At 40.3% G+C, this 14232-nt stretch overlaps 1 protein-coding gene across 2 annotated transcripts in view; it reads left to right on the plus strand.

Annotated features, from left to right (window-relative positions):
- The first annotated feature begins 363 nt into the window (after positions 1 to 363).
- MYPN (myopalladin) overlaps positions 364 to 14232 on the plus strand; it is a 49535-nt gene continuing 35666 nt past the window's right edge. The window contains exons 1-2 of one of the 2 annotated variants that reach the window (XM_009994852.1): positions 364 to 1292; positions 13703 to 13881. In XM_009994852.1, the coding sequence (XP_009993154.1) occupies positions 364 to 1292; positions 13703 to 13881 (1108 nt within the window). The remainder of the gene's footprint in view (positions 1293 to 13702; positions 13882 to 14232) is intronic. The other variant, XM_009994851.1, reaches the window with a different exon arrangement.

Below are 14232 nucleotides of genomic sequence, written 5' to 3' on the forward strand. Positions count from 1 at the left end.
GTTGTTTCTTAGCTAAGAAACACACATCAGCAAGGATAAAGACTTGACATTGAAATCAAATTAACAGCTCTGTAGCTGGCGTTTTGCTTGGAACAAAGCACCACATTTGCAGTTGCTTTAGCTATGCAAGGCTACCAACAGTAGAACGTGATAAAAGAGGGATTTTACTGGGTAAAGCAATAGTATCTGCCAGTATTTAAAGAAGCAGGCCTTTAAAACATGGCTGTACTTAGAAGCTAATATTCAGCACACAGATGCACTCTGCAAATGATGTGTTCTGCTTTTCAAAAGCCTGTAAGTGTGTGCAATCAAAAAATTTGCTATTGATGAGGTGTGGTCCTATTTGTCCTTTTTGTTGGCAGCATGCAAGACGACAGTTCAGAATCCTCTACTTCAATATCTCAACTTCTGAGAGAAAGTTATTTAGCTGAAACTAAACATCAAGGGAAGAGTGAAAGAAGCAGATCAGAAACAGCTTCTCATAATTTTCATTATGGCAATGCCTCTGGGGATTCAGATGAGGTAACTGCCCAAGATGACCTTCCAGATCTCTCTGCCTTTTTAAGCCAAGAAGAGCTAGACCAAAGTGTAAACCTGGCAAGACAAGCTATTGGTCAGAATCCACTGGAAATTAAACAGGATGAGCTTCAGGCACATTCACAGCATCCCCCAGATCAGCTGAAAAACACAGGAAAACACAAACAAATGGCCCAGTCTACAGCTTTGAAAACATCAGACAATGGCCCGCACTCAAACCTTTGTCAGGACCATGTAAAGGGCTCAAAAGGGAGCCCTCAAGATCTAAAGAAACAACACCTCCCTTCTGAATCAGAGTCAAAAAAGGAATTCCTAAACAAAGCAGCAGATTTTATTGAGGAGCTCTCCTCACTTTTCAAAGCTCACAACTCTGAAAGAATAAGACCCCGAACATGCAAAAACTACAGGAGCAAAATTGATTCTAAGAATAAGGCTGCTCATAAAGGTAGCTCTAGCCTACTTAGCACATCAGAAAACAGAGAAAGGCTTTCCATTCCAGTACCTCAAGACTTGGAAAACGACGCAGAGAAACCATTTGCACAAAGAGATGACCAACAGGAGGCAAGCTTGGAACCTATCAATCAATTAACAAGTGAGGAGCTAAAATCAGAGTCAGAATCTGCATCTGTGTGTTCTGATGAGCCTATTGGACAACCACCACGCTTTACTCAAAAACTGAAGAGCAGGGAAGTTCCTGAAGGAACCAAAGTGCAATTGGACTGCATTGTGATAGGAATCCCAGCACCTGAAGTCAGGTAAACATATTCTACAGTTGTCCTTTGCATTTCTGTGACAGGAGCTGTATACCTTACTCTTTCCAGATGTTTTGATGCGTATGTTTTGGTAAACTGGAGCAGAAGTCTCTTGATCTTGGCTATTAAAATCAATTCAGAAAAAAAAATTGCTTTCTTTAAATCATACAAAAGGTTGCTTCTATTTTAAGACAACATGGGACCCATTACTCTCTTGGAATTTTATAGAACTGTTTTCAAATATGGTACTTTCTTAACTAAAAGAAAGTGCTAACTCCTTAGTGAGAAACATGACTTATCTTTATGGAAAGAAAGATTGATTGTGTAAACTGGCTAAAAAACATCAATAGCCATGACACCTTGTGCTGATGTCTGAAGGTAGATGAGATGAACGAGTGTAGGATCCTAGAAACCAAAAACATCCATCCATGAATGGAGAGGAAAGGAGTTCATACAAGTTATTATACCAATAGCCATGAGCACCTCAGTTGTAATTCAGATTCTGACAATTACTCTGCTGTGACCTTAGAATAAAGCACTTGTTTTATCAAGTATATGACACTTATTAACTGATACTCGCTCATGTTGTGTGACTAGCCTGCAAATTATGATGCTTCACTTTGCACCTATGTCCAGGAGGATTTTGAAAGTCAAGTAACATTTGCAAAGATCACTGGAGATGAAAGAAAATGTGAAAAAGCTCCACTTCTTTAATCAATTACATAAGCAGGATGAGAAACAGATTATTGTCACTTTTTAATTTATCTTGGAAATTCTTAGATCTTATCAGCATTTCTAAATCTAAATTTGTACACATAAAAAGCTCTTTGGTCAAATTTACTCTCACTCACAGTGGTGGAATTGTATTTCCTTTGCTGAGACTGAACTAATGCAGTACTCCAAAACATGCAAAACTCCATCCATCTTTTAGAGCTGTACTACCCAGTAGGAAGGAAAACTCCATCCATCTTTTAGAGCTGTACTACACATATTTGCATCCTAATATCTGCAGTATCACAGATATCCTTAGACTAGATGTTTGCCTATCCTTTTATAGGCATTTTAGAAATCTGTGTTGCTTTTCTAAATATTGAAAAGAACTATTTTCATCTTCAGCATCTAGTTAAAGGACTCTGAGCTTCACAGATGGTCCACTTTTTCCAGCTGTAAGGTCATTGTCTTCTTTATATACCTCAACAATGCTGAGCACAGCACTACTGCCTTTTCTACTGCCATCAATGCCTTTTATCATCTTTCTCACTGGACTAATAAGCATGACCATCAAATGAAAACTATCTCAACATCCAAAGATGGAAGCTCCAAAGATTTTCGTAGTAAAGAATCTTGGTCTTCCAACCCTTGGATTTCTGGCACATAAGATGCTGATTTTTTCAGAAGGAAGAAGCTTATAAAATGCATTACTAAGCACATAGGAACAAGGACCTACAAATGAATCCTCTTGTTAAGAACAGCCTTGTCATGAAGACAAGAAGTTACCCAGTTCACAGGACCCCTGAACTGTGACTGCCAGACTATTTTGCCCCACCCAGTGCCTTCAGGAACATGTAGGTACTCAGTCCTTTAGAAGACATTGACCCCTGGTGCCACACAGCGTCCCTTGTCTATGACAGGTACATGAACTTCCAAAGGACTAAATTATTTACTTACAAAAGTGGAGCCTATTTTAAAGCTGGGGGAAATCCCCTTTTTTCAGAAGAAACAGAAGCTTTCTATTGTGTAAACTCACTGCTTCAATTAACAACTATGAGGCATTTCCTTTGTGGAGCTTACTCTGTTATAAATCTTGTATCATGGTCAGCCCTTAAATTCATAAAGGAGTCTGATTAACAGAGAAAACAGTACCAGAAATTTGGTTGTGTGACAGAAAACAGGAAATATCATCACCCCTAGACAGTAGCAACACTCTGAGAATAATTAAGCTTGCTTATGAAGACTTTGAGACTTATTTCTGCAGGCACTTGCCTTGATAAATTTTTGTTTATATTTCATTCAAAATGCCAGTAGGATCCCTGCACATAAGAAATTATTGTCTTTTCTTTCATCATTCATAGTTTAATACAAAGAAAACAACTGACTTTATCTTCTCCTATGTATATAGACCTGTACACAAACTTAATTCTGGCTTTCCCTGTGTTTAGACAATGAATTGCTTGTTTATAAACATGTTGTTTATAACAACATGTTCATTTAATGGTGTGCCAGACTATATGTCTATAAACTACAGACATATAGATCTACGTCTCTAGAAGGCCACAATATCATCCTTAAAACAGCACATCATGCCTGTGCTGTTGACACACAAATAAAACTGACAGGGTGTTCATGCCATCTAATCTTAGGCATTTAACAACTATCTGAATTAGAAGCTGACACTATAAAGTCACTGAAGCTTCAGAAGGGCAGACTGGAGAACCCAGGAACAGTGACTCATCCCATGGAGTATCCAGGGATGGCCAGGATGCCTGTGCACCCAAGTCAGGGACTGCTTGATTCCACAGAATTGGATAACAGGTATCTTTGTAACTTGGGTCTATTTTTGTCCCACAAAACTGAAACTTTTCCATTGACATTTTATTTTAGCATTTGTTTTTGTTTATTTTAAATAATAAAATAAGCTACTTATTTGTATGACAGTCAATACTGAGGCTGTTACATTTTAATAGAATAAGCATCCATTAGACTTTTCCAATTACAATACACTGGTGTCAGGCTCTGCACTGCTCCAAACAGGAATGCACACCTGAGTTACTGACTCATGCTTGCAGCCAGATCAGGGTCTTAGAAGAGCTAACACAGGAGTCCAGAACTCTCACCCTGATGCCCTAAGGCCAAAGGAAGTAATGACAGGGAGTCTCTTAGGGAAAATCAGCCCCAAACAGTCAAGCTTAAGAGAAAGTTCAGGGTTAGCTTTCAGTTTCACAGCTTAAGCTAAGAAATAAAGATAAAACACAAGGGGTAAGTATGAACTCTCCTTCCTCCTGTGGTTTGTTGACTGGGGTTTTTTTGGGGGGGTGTTGTGTGTGTGTGTATGTATGTGCTCTATTAAGGAGAAAGCTGGGAATTCTAGCTGCTTGAACAGGGTATCCTGATTGTCATTGTTAACACAACTTTTGCTCCGTTCATTCAAGATTATTTCAACTCCATCAAGATGTAGGAATAACACTAAGAAAGGGTGTGAAAAAATTGTTTGCCTGAGTCATAAATATTCATGTGCTTCCAGTAATCGTCAGTCACTGCTACAACATGAAGAAATCAGAAATTATATTGATTTTTGGGTTATGTCTTCCACTAATCATGGGGACCGTGAGAACGTTGAGGTTTTTCCACTAAAAGTAGTGCTTGTCTTTGATCTGCTCTGCAAAGCTTCCAGAAGGGTGAAGGAAGCATCTTGTTGGCCTTAGTTGTGAACTGGGTCCAGAACTGGGCTCGGAACTGGCAACTCTCTTGCTTTGAGGGCTACCAGTTTTCCAGGGTTTGTAATGAATTAGTTCCCTGTGTGTGGAGCTGCGCAAGGAAAGAGGGATTCTAACAGAGAAGCAAGTGCAATAAAAAAATCAGTATTCCTAGGAAAGGACTAACTGGCAAGGTGGCAACTGATGGTAGAAAGCTTAGTGCTGACTGCTTCGGGGCATGATTTCTTCTTCCTTCAACTTAGCTGCATGATCAAGGTCAGTAAACCTGGTCATCCTCTCAACACACGTCTGCTAATTGTGTGCATGCCTGTCTCTTTGACTTCATAAAATGGAGACTTCCTAACTACAAAGAGGAATGCCAAGTGACTTATAATGCTTGTGATATATACACTTACCATGCAGGGATGGTACTGTGGGAACCCAATGCGTTGTGAAACAAGAACAAGATTCAACAGGCTCTGTAAATGTAGTCTCAGTCAACACTAGGAGCAATCTGATAGTTAAACTGATGCAATGGGGATTATAGCAGAGAAATTAGAGACAGGAGATTTAGAAAGAAGCTGATCACAGGAATGGGAAGGACTGGAAAATACAATGGGCAGATACCACATTTGAAAGCAAGACAGTACAGAATAAAACTGATGATGTAAAAAAGGGTGCAAATGACATTCATGATAGATCAGGCTCAAAATATTATTGGCAACACTAAAGCAGTATAACTTACAGGCTTGGTAGGTAACTATCTGGGATATATTGGGGCTCACTGAGGGACAGAAAAATGGATGATGGAGCAAGAGAAGAAACTGGGAACTGATTTGAAGCACCACTATATGGAAAACTAAATCTTGCTTGGCTGAATACAGACAGACCTGTTCAACCTCTTTTTAAGATAACTCAGCCTTAATATGACAAGCCCACAAGTAGAGGAAGCTCCTTAAGCCCACCCTTCTAGAAAGAAGTTTCAGTGAAACATTACCCATTTTTTGGTATCATCACCTGAATGCAGGGACATAGAAGAGATAAACAAATATTATTATAGTATATGGGTCTCCAGCTAGCTCAAACATTAGCTTGCAATTAAAGAGCACTACTGCAATTATTGATTGATTACTTTACTCTGACTAAGCTGCAGGTTAGAAAGAAGCATTTAAGAGAAGTGTTAAAAGTTTTGCTGACCTCTTTCTCATGCTTCCTTCTACAGCCCTGTTTCTGTATGAGTAATAATAGGTGTGACTTTTCACTCCTCTCTCTCAGTGAGGAGAGCACTCCTTATTCCCTCAAGTTCAGAGGTGCCTACATTTTTCCACACTGTTTGGCACATCACTCCTAGGTTAATTTTACTTATGAATCACATTGCATGGCTTGGCATACACAGCTAGCCTGGAAGTGTCATGAGGATTTGATGTTCTAAAAACAGGCTGTATGTCATAAGGTTTCCATGAAAACATTCTTTAACATAGGCATACAAAGCTTTAAAAGTGCATTTTAGTGCTGCTTTGTTTTGAGACTAGATCTGCAATTAACCAAAGATTCTGAGAGACTAAATTCAATTAAGATTAAGGTGTGGGGATTTTTTCCTGGCTGCCAGATGAAAATATTTATCTGTTTTAATGCTCAAAGCCTAGGAAGCCAAACTTCTCTTACATGCAACTCCACTCAAGCCAATGGATTAAGCCCTAGGATGAATGTGGCACAGCAGATGACACTGCTTGTGCTTAATGTGAACCTGCCTTGTATGACAAAGCTATCAGTACAATTCATGGCAGGAATGAAATGTCAGTGACAGAGAGCACTGCTACTTCAGTCATGCCACATATCTCAATGTCAGAAGTCCCCTTGGAACTGACATTTCATAGCTACCACGTACAACATTTTGATGGTAAGAATAATGCTAATCACCAAGGAGTAGAAATGGCCATACCAAAGATTTATGTAAAGCTCAGTTTCTCAAGAGAGAGGTGTTTTTCATTTGTAAACATTGCAAAGAGATAACGTGTAGCGTGCTCTTTTGCTTGGCTTAATCTCAAAATACTTACACATTATGGTGAAAATAGTGACTAAAGAACACACAGCATAGGAGAACTAAACACAGGTTTGAAGCAGAAGTTCAGAAGCCATCCAGAGGGACCCTGACAGGCTGGAGAGATGGCCAGTGCCAACCTCAGGAAGTTCAACAAGGCTAAGTGCAGGGTCCTACACCTGGGTTGGCACAACCCCAGGCACTAATCCAGGCTGGGGGAGAATGGCTGGAGAGTAGTTCTGAGGAGAAGGACTTGGGGGTGGTAGTTCATGAGAAGCTCGACTTGAGCCTCCAGTGTGTGATGAAGCCCAGAGGAGCAACCACATCCTGGGCTGCATCAAAAGAAGTGTGGCCAGCAGGGCCAGGGAAGTGATTCTGCCCCTCTACTCTGCCCTGGTCAGACCCCACCTGGAACACTGTGTACAGTTCTGGGGCCCTCAGCACAAGAAAGGTATAGACCTGTTGGAGAGGGTCCAGAGAAGGGCCACCAAGATGATCAAAGGCCTGGAGCACCTCTGCTGTGAAGACAGGCTGAGACAGTTGAGGCTGTTCAGCCTGGAGAAGAGAAGGCTCCAGGGAGACCTTAGAGCACCTTTCAGGAAAGCTGGGGAGGGGCTTCTCATCAGAGAAGATGGTGATAGGACAAGGGGTGATGGTTTTAAACTGAGAGATGGAGAGATTTAGGTGAGATATTAGGAAGAAATTCCTCACTCTCAGGGTGGTGAGGAACTGGGATGGGTTGCCCAGGGAGGCTGCTGATGCCCCATTCCTGGAGGTTGTTAAGGGCAGGTTGGAGGAGGTTTTGTGCACCCCGGTCTAGTGGTAGGGTTCCCTGCTCATGGCAGGGGGGGTTGGAGCTGGATGATCTTTGAGGTCCCTTCCAACCTTAATGATTCTATGATTACTTATGGTTTAAACAACTTAAGTTCAAACTTCTTGAACTAGTCAAAGGACTATAGCTGCAAATAAGATAACTAACTCAATCCTGCTTAATTGTTTGTTTTCGTCTACTAAAGGAAAAAAAAAGCTTACATGGTGTGTTTCAGTTTGCTTATAGGAAATCAGAATTGTGCTTCACAAGGGCAAGCAATAGAGACTTATCTCTACACAAAGACAACAGGTTAACTGGAAAAGATGACCAGTAGGAACACAAAGAGTTCTCATATCTTAGTGGTGATTATATCTCAGCATTTTGTGTATTTTGCTTTATGTGTCACATAAAGCAGTGAGGAGCCACAGTTGAGTGGACACAAAAATATCATATCATTGGACTACCTAAGCTATTTTAATGTTCTGAAAGATGCTGCTGAAAATTCAGAAGCCATCCAGAGGGACCCTGACAGGCTGGAGAGATGGCCAGTGCCAACCTCAGGAAGTTCAACAAGGCTAAGTGCAGGGTCCTACACCTGGGTTGGCACAACCCCAGGCACTAATCCAGGCTGGGGGAGAATGGCTGGAGAGTAGTTCTGAGGAGAAGCACTTGGGGGTGGTAGTTCATGAGAAGCTCGACTTGAGCCTCCAGTGTGTGATGAAGCCCAGAGGAGCAACCACATCCTGGGCTGCATCAAAAGAAGTGTGGCCAGCAGGGCCAGGGAAGTGATTCTGCCCCTCTACTCTGCCCTGGTCAGACCCCACCTGGAACACTGTGTACAGTTCTGGGGCCCTCAGCACAAGAAAGGTATAGACCTGTTGGAGAGGGTCCAGAGAAGGGCCACCAAGATGATCAAAGGCCTGGAGCACCTCTGCTGTGAAGACAGGCTGAGACAGTTGAGGCTGTTCAGCCTGGAGAAGAGAAGGCTCCAGGGAGACCTTAGAGCACCTTTCAGGAAAGCTGGGGAGGGGCCTCTCATCAGAGAAGATGGTGATAGGACAAGGGGTGATGGTTTTAAACTGAGAGATGGAGAGATTTAGGTGAGATATTAGGAAGAAATTCCTCACTCTCAGGGTGGTGAGGAACTGGGATGGGTTGCCCAGGGAGGCTGCTGATGCCCCATTCCTGGAGGTTGTTAAGGGCAGGTTGGAGGAGGTTTTGTGCACCCCGGTCTAGTGGTAGGGTTCCCTGCTCATGGCAGGGGGGGTTGGAGCTGGATGATCTTTGAGGTCCCTTCCAACCTTAATGATTCTATGATTACTTATGTTTTAAACAACTTAAGTTCAAACTTCTTGAACTAGTCAAAGGACTATAGCTGCAAATAAGATAATTAACTCAATCCTGCTTAATTGTTTGTTTTCGTCTACTAAAGGAAAAAAAAAGCTTACATGGTGTGTTTCAGTTTGCTTATAGGAAATCAGAATTGTGCTTCACAAGGGCAAGCAATAGAGACTTATCTCTACACAAAGACAACAGGTTAACTGGAAAAGATGACCAGTAGGAACACAAAGAGTTCTCATATCTTAGTGGTGATTATATCTCAGCATTTTGTGTATTTTGCTTTATGTGTCACATAAAGCAGTGAGGAGCCACAGTTGAGTGGACACAAAAATATCATATCATTGGACTACCTAAGCTATTTTAATGTTCTGAAAGATGCTGCTGAAAATTAGATCAAATTCTAGAACATGGGCATTCTCTTCAGTAGTTTTTTTTACCTGCTGAAGGTAACACACTAAAACAAAACTACATTATAAAGAAGAGGCATGAGGTAGGTATATAAAAAGACATGAGTAAGTGCCATGACTCATCTCCCGAAGTACACAGTTGCCTACATGAATTACACACCTAAAAGGCAGCTTGTACTTTCATATACCAAACTTGTGCTTGTAGTCATACAACTGTGCATGAACCTTAGGTATTCTCTCCTGAAAATGTGACCATTGTCAAATATCACCAATTGCAAATCTTGAAAACAACAGAAGAATAAACCATATTGTATATATAAATAAATACCAAAAAAATAATCCCCTTTGGGATCACAGGAATCCCATGTAATTTCCTGGTATGAAACTTAAAAATGGCACTAATAAATTTCAAAGGACCTTTTCAATCAACCTTCTAATGCACATCACCATTCTTTTCCCTTGGGGCTGCTAAATGTGTCCTCTACTTACTTATGGTATTGTTGTTCCTTTACCCCAGCCACTAGATGCTTATATTCTGGACATGAAGGATCCCATTGCTAGCTACGGTGTCTCTATCTACATGTTTACAAGGACATCACTGAGCAGAAAAGCAATTTTAACATACATTTCTGGGGAGCCAGTCAAAACAACCCACTGTACCTCATTATTAGTGGGGAAAATAACAGACCTGGGCAAGTCATTATAGGCAAAGTCTAAAATAGATGTAGCTTTCCCTTCTGTTTGAAGAGGTTTGTATCAGAGGATCTGAAGGTTCCTGAATGGACTGTGACGGAATATGAATCAGAGGGAGCTAGAAAGATCAGTGTTTTTAAAGGAAACATGTTTTGAATGGAAGTGTAAACCAATTATTCAAAAATAAAGGTGACATAAATAAAAAGCAAGATTTGCAAACTAAATGTTAGTAAAGAACCACACAATCTAGTCTACCAGAAAATACTGGTAATGATACTGTGATGGAGAAATCCTTCAAAAGAGGGATAGTTTGTAAATAACCATTTTAAGACCAGTGATTTTGCCTTTTAAAAATTACCTTAAATGCTGTTTCACACCTTCTAAAAAAGATAAAGAGAACAGTAACTGAAAGATAAAGATAAAATTATAAAAAAGATTAAAAGAACGGTTGGATACCCCAGAGAAATACATGAATATATATACATATAAATGTATCTACTTGCTCTGTTCTCCCACTTTTCTGTAAGTGTCTGCTCTTGGCCACTGTCAAGACTGCATGCTGGGTTAGGTGGACTTGTAGGCTCAGACAGAACACCCAAAAAGCTATTTATTTCTTTACAAGTGCCAGTTCACCTGGCAGCCTAGGATATGTGCTGATGTTATCCATCCCTTTTGTATGGCAACAGCTGTATCTTACATTTCCAAAGGTGTTGCACATAGTGTGGGTTTGGTTAATATCCAGAAAATGGTTTACACTGATTGTGAAGCACCTTAAACAAGTTCTATTGAGGTTTGAGAAGCAGTATGAATGACTGCTGAAAGCTATCCCAGAGTAAATTTTTGTCCTAGGCAGATTGTCCACTGACAGAAAGCACCTTGAAGCACTTCATTTTGTCTACCAGACTGGTAGAAAATCTAGCAAATTAACTGTGTTGAACTTCACAGGGACAGAGGAATACTCCCCTCAATGCTGTGGCTCACATTAAGTTCACAAAAACACCTGGGGTAATTTAAGGTGCAGCTGTAGCCTCCTGACTGCCCAGCCCCTTCTTTTGTGGTTATTAACATTAACCAAAAGTGATATATAAGAGAATTTGTACGGTTCAGGTATCCTAGGTCCACTTGTCTAGTGTCCTGGTGCAAACCCATTTTCATTATAACAGAACTGGGGCAGCTGGATCTGGGAACACACTTGAACCTGCCACCCTGCTTCAGAGTGAAAAACCTCCAGGAAAGAAGGTGGCATCAGGATTTTAACATTTTTAAGTACTGCTGCCAGATCAGCAAGAGTTTGTCTTTCAGAGGCCTAAGGATCAAATGGAAGAGAAATTAGTAGCTTTGGGTAAAGTTCTCCTCATAAAGCAGTGCCAGTTTCTCATTGGTAAAACCCTGCAAGAATGCTGGATGTATTTTAGGAAAGCAAAGCTGTACTTCAGCTGTAAAATGTCTGGGAAAAGAGCTGAGACATTTCACACTCTACTGGCATCCTCTTTCAATGCTATGACATTTACTACATGGCTGCCCATTGCTACCAGAAATGAGAAATTCATGACCAATTTTCTCAGACCCATTTTCAATTCTTGTGACAACAGAGGCTTGGGAAAGAGGATAAGATGCAAGCAGATGTAAACTAGTAAGTTCTAGCTCTCCAGCTGCAAAGGTTTGCCTTTCTGAAGGGGGGATGGTGTTGAGCAGCATGATCCATCCTGCAGGGCAGGAGCCTCCCTTGGTGGCAGGCAGAGCTGTACACTTTCCAAGATGTCCAGTCAAGCCAGCTGCCTGCACAGCTACAGATGACACTGAAGTGCCACTCTAGGTGGGCTGGGCAATACCCTGGCTACTGTCAGAAAGCCATGCTGGACAGCTAGGACTGATGGTGCACAAATAGTGCATGGTTTACTTCTTAGCTATGTAATCAGCATCTAAGTTCCAGAGCTGTACTCCTTCATATCTCCTAGCTCCTTTGAGGCTCCTTTTCCAATTCTGCGTTGTACTTCTATTCAACTCTAGTTTTCCACTGGTATGGACTGTCTTACAGGTGGGTTTTTTTCCTGAGGATATTAAATTGGGGTTTTCTTTATGCTCATTTTGTAGCACAAACCTGTAAAAACTCATGCTTTCAAGAGGTGAATACAATTGAACAATTAAGCAAATTCCCTGATTAATGTTTTTCTAAATGGAAATGTATCAAAGTACCTTCTAGAATGAGCCAGGAAATAAGAATGATTACAATTTATTACTCAAAAACCTACCCTTGTCCTTTTCATAACTAATCTTATGCTGTAATACATAACAGTAAATACATGTGTCATTGCTTTGATAACATGTGTATGCACTGAAAAGCTAGCAGGTACTTTTACCAAGTTACCATATAAAGATGGATGGAAGAATTAGTCTTTTAAAAAATCAATGGCATGAAAAATGTTATCAGTATGACAATTCCCACCCACACATGCACAAGATGCATTAATCAACCATACCTAGTTAAGAAAGTAGCTGTAAAGAGAAAATAAAAGTATTTCTGTGGAGTTTTTTATGTATCTGCATTTATGAGAAAAGTTACAGTGAAGATGAATGCACCTTAGTTTGGCTTTTCAAATTTAGCTAGTTATCTAAAAATACAGGTATTTTTGAGTATTAGCCAAGACATTTAACTCTGACTCCTATACATAGTACTGCATCTCCATGAAACCTAGACTGCCTTACTAAATTTGAATCTGGTTCTTCAAACCCACCTTCTTTTTCTCTTTCTGTTCTGTCTTTTCCATATTACCAAGCAATAGTGATCAGGTCTGCTCTCCCCCCCTACTAGCTCTCAGGTGGAGCTGATGGTTACTGTCTCTAATCCATCCTATGGAGCTGCCTTTTCAGGTGCTGCTTTTACTTCCACTTGGACTCTCGCATTTTCAACTGAAACAACCCTTCTGAGCACTGAGGGACTTAAGAATGAGAATGTGAAGTCTCTAAAAGGCCCAGTACATTCTTAGATGTGTAGCTGGGTTTAAAAGAGAAACAGAGGAATATGATGCTGAAATGAATTCAAGGCCCAGCTGTCTCACTGACCATGGTCCTGTAAGGAAGTGGAGGAGTTGGACTAGATGATCTCTAGAGGTCTCTTCCAACCCTGACAATTCTGTGATTCTGAGATATTGTAATAGATCATTTCTCTAGGCTTGTGATACTCTTCCATCATCTTTTCTAAAAAGCAGATTTGTCTTAAACGTATGACAAATCAAAGAGTAACTCCATAGTAAATTTTAGTCACATTCTGAATCAACATGAACCTTGGAACCACAAGTTTGAGGGGAATCTGCTTACTTAGGGTTTGGGGCATTTTTGCTACAGACACAACACAGATCTGAATGTACCTCAAGAGAAATTCAGAGCTGGACTGATAGTTTTCCAAATTCAGAGCTCTTCTACTCAAATATTGCAATCAGGATATCAAGAAAAATATGCGCTGGAGTCACTGACATAAAATAGTGTGTTAGCATGTTTAAATACTACAAAGAAAGGCGCTCTATTATTTGCTGTAATTGAATATTGTGAGAATAATAAATATTTGCTTTCTATGACTGTTGATTCAACACTTACCTGCAGTACTTCAGGCTAAAACCCACTCCTTTTATCATCAGAAAAACTTTCAGCCTTGTCACTCTAGTTGTCAACTTGTTTGCATTGATAAACGACCACTTTTTGCCTTGCAGGTGGTACTGTGAAGGGAAGGAACTTGAAAACTCACCAGACATTCAAATTATCCAGACAGGTGATCAACACTCATTGATTATCGTTGAAGCCTTTGAGGAGGATACAGGACGTTACTCGTGCTTTGCTTCAAATATCTATGGAACAGACTCCACTTCTGCAGAGATTTACATAGAAGGTAGTGTTAGAATTGCTGCAGGAACTGGTTGTTGAAATTGGTCATCCAGAAATAAGATATAATTATATGTATTTTGTATGTTAAATGTGTAATAGATTTGTCAAAAAAACGCGTAGCAGGGACTCAACACTTTTCATCATCAGTAACATATTTATTATTTCTCTGTAAAATAACCTTCAGACAAGTGACTGCCCTTTACATATAATTTTATTGTGTTGCTTCCCAGAGATTTGATACTTCTCACTGCAGGATCAAAATCTAGAAATACTCAGATTCTGATGCTCCTCATATTTGTTGCCTGTGGTTACTCTTCAGAAACATAAGAACCTAAAGTTTGTATCTAATTCTTCTCAA

The sequence above is a fragment of the Chaetura pelagica genome, unplaced genomic scaffold, assembly GCF_000747805.2.
Source record: "Chaetura pelagica isolate M959 unplaced genomic scaffold, ChaPel_1.0 scaffold112, whole genome shotgun sequence".
Taxonomy (NCBI): Eukaryota; Metazoa; Chordata; class Aves; order Apodiformes; family Apodidae; genus Chaetura; species Chaetura pelagica.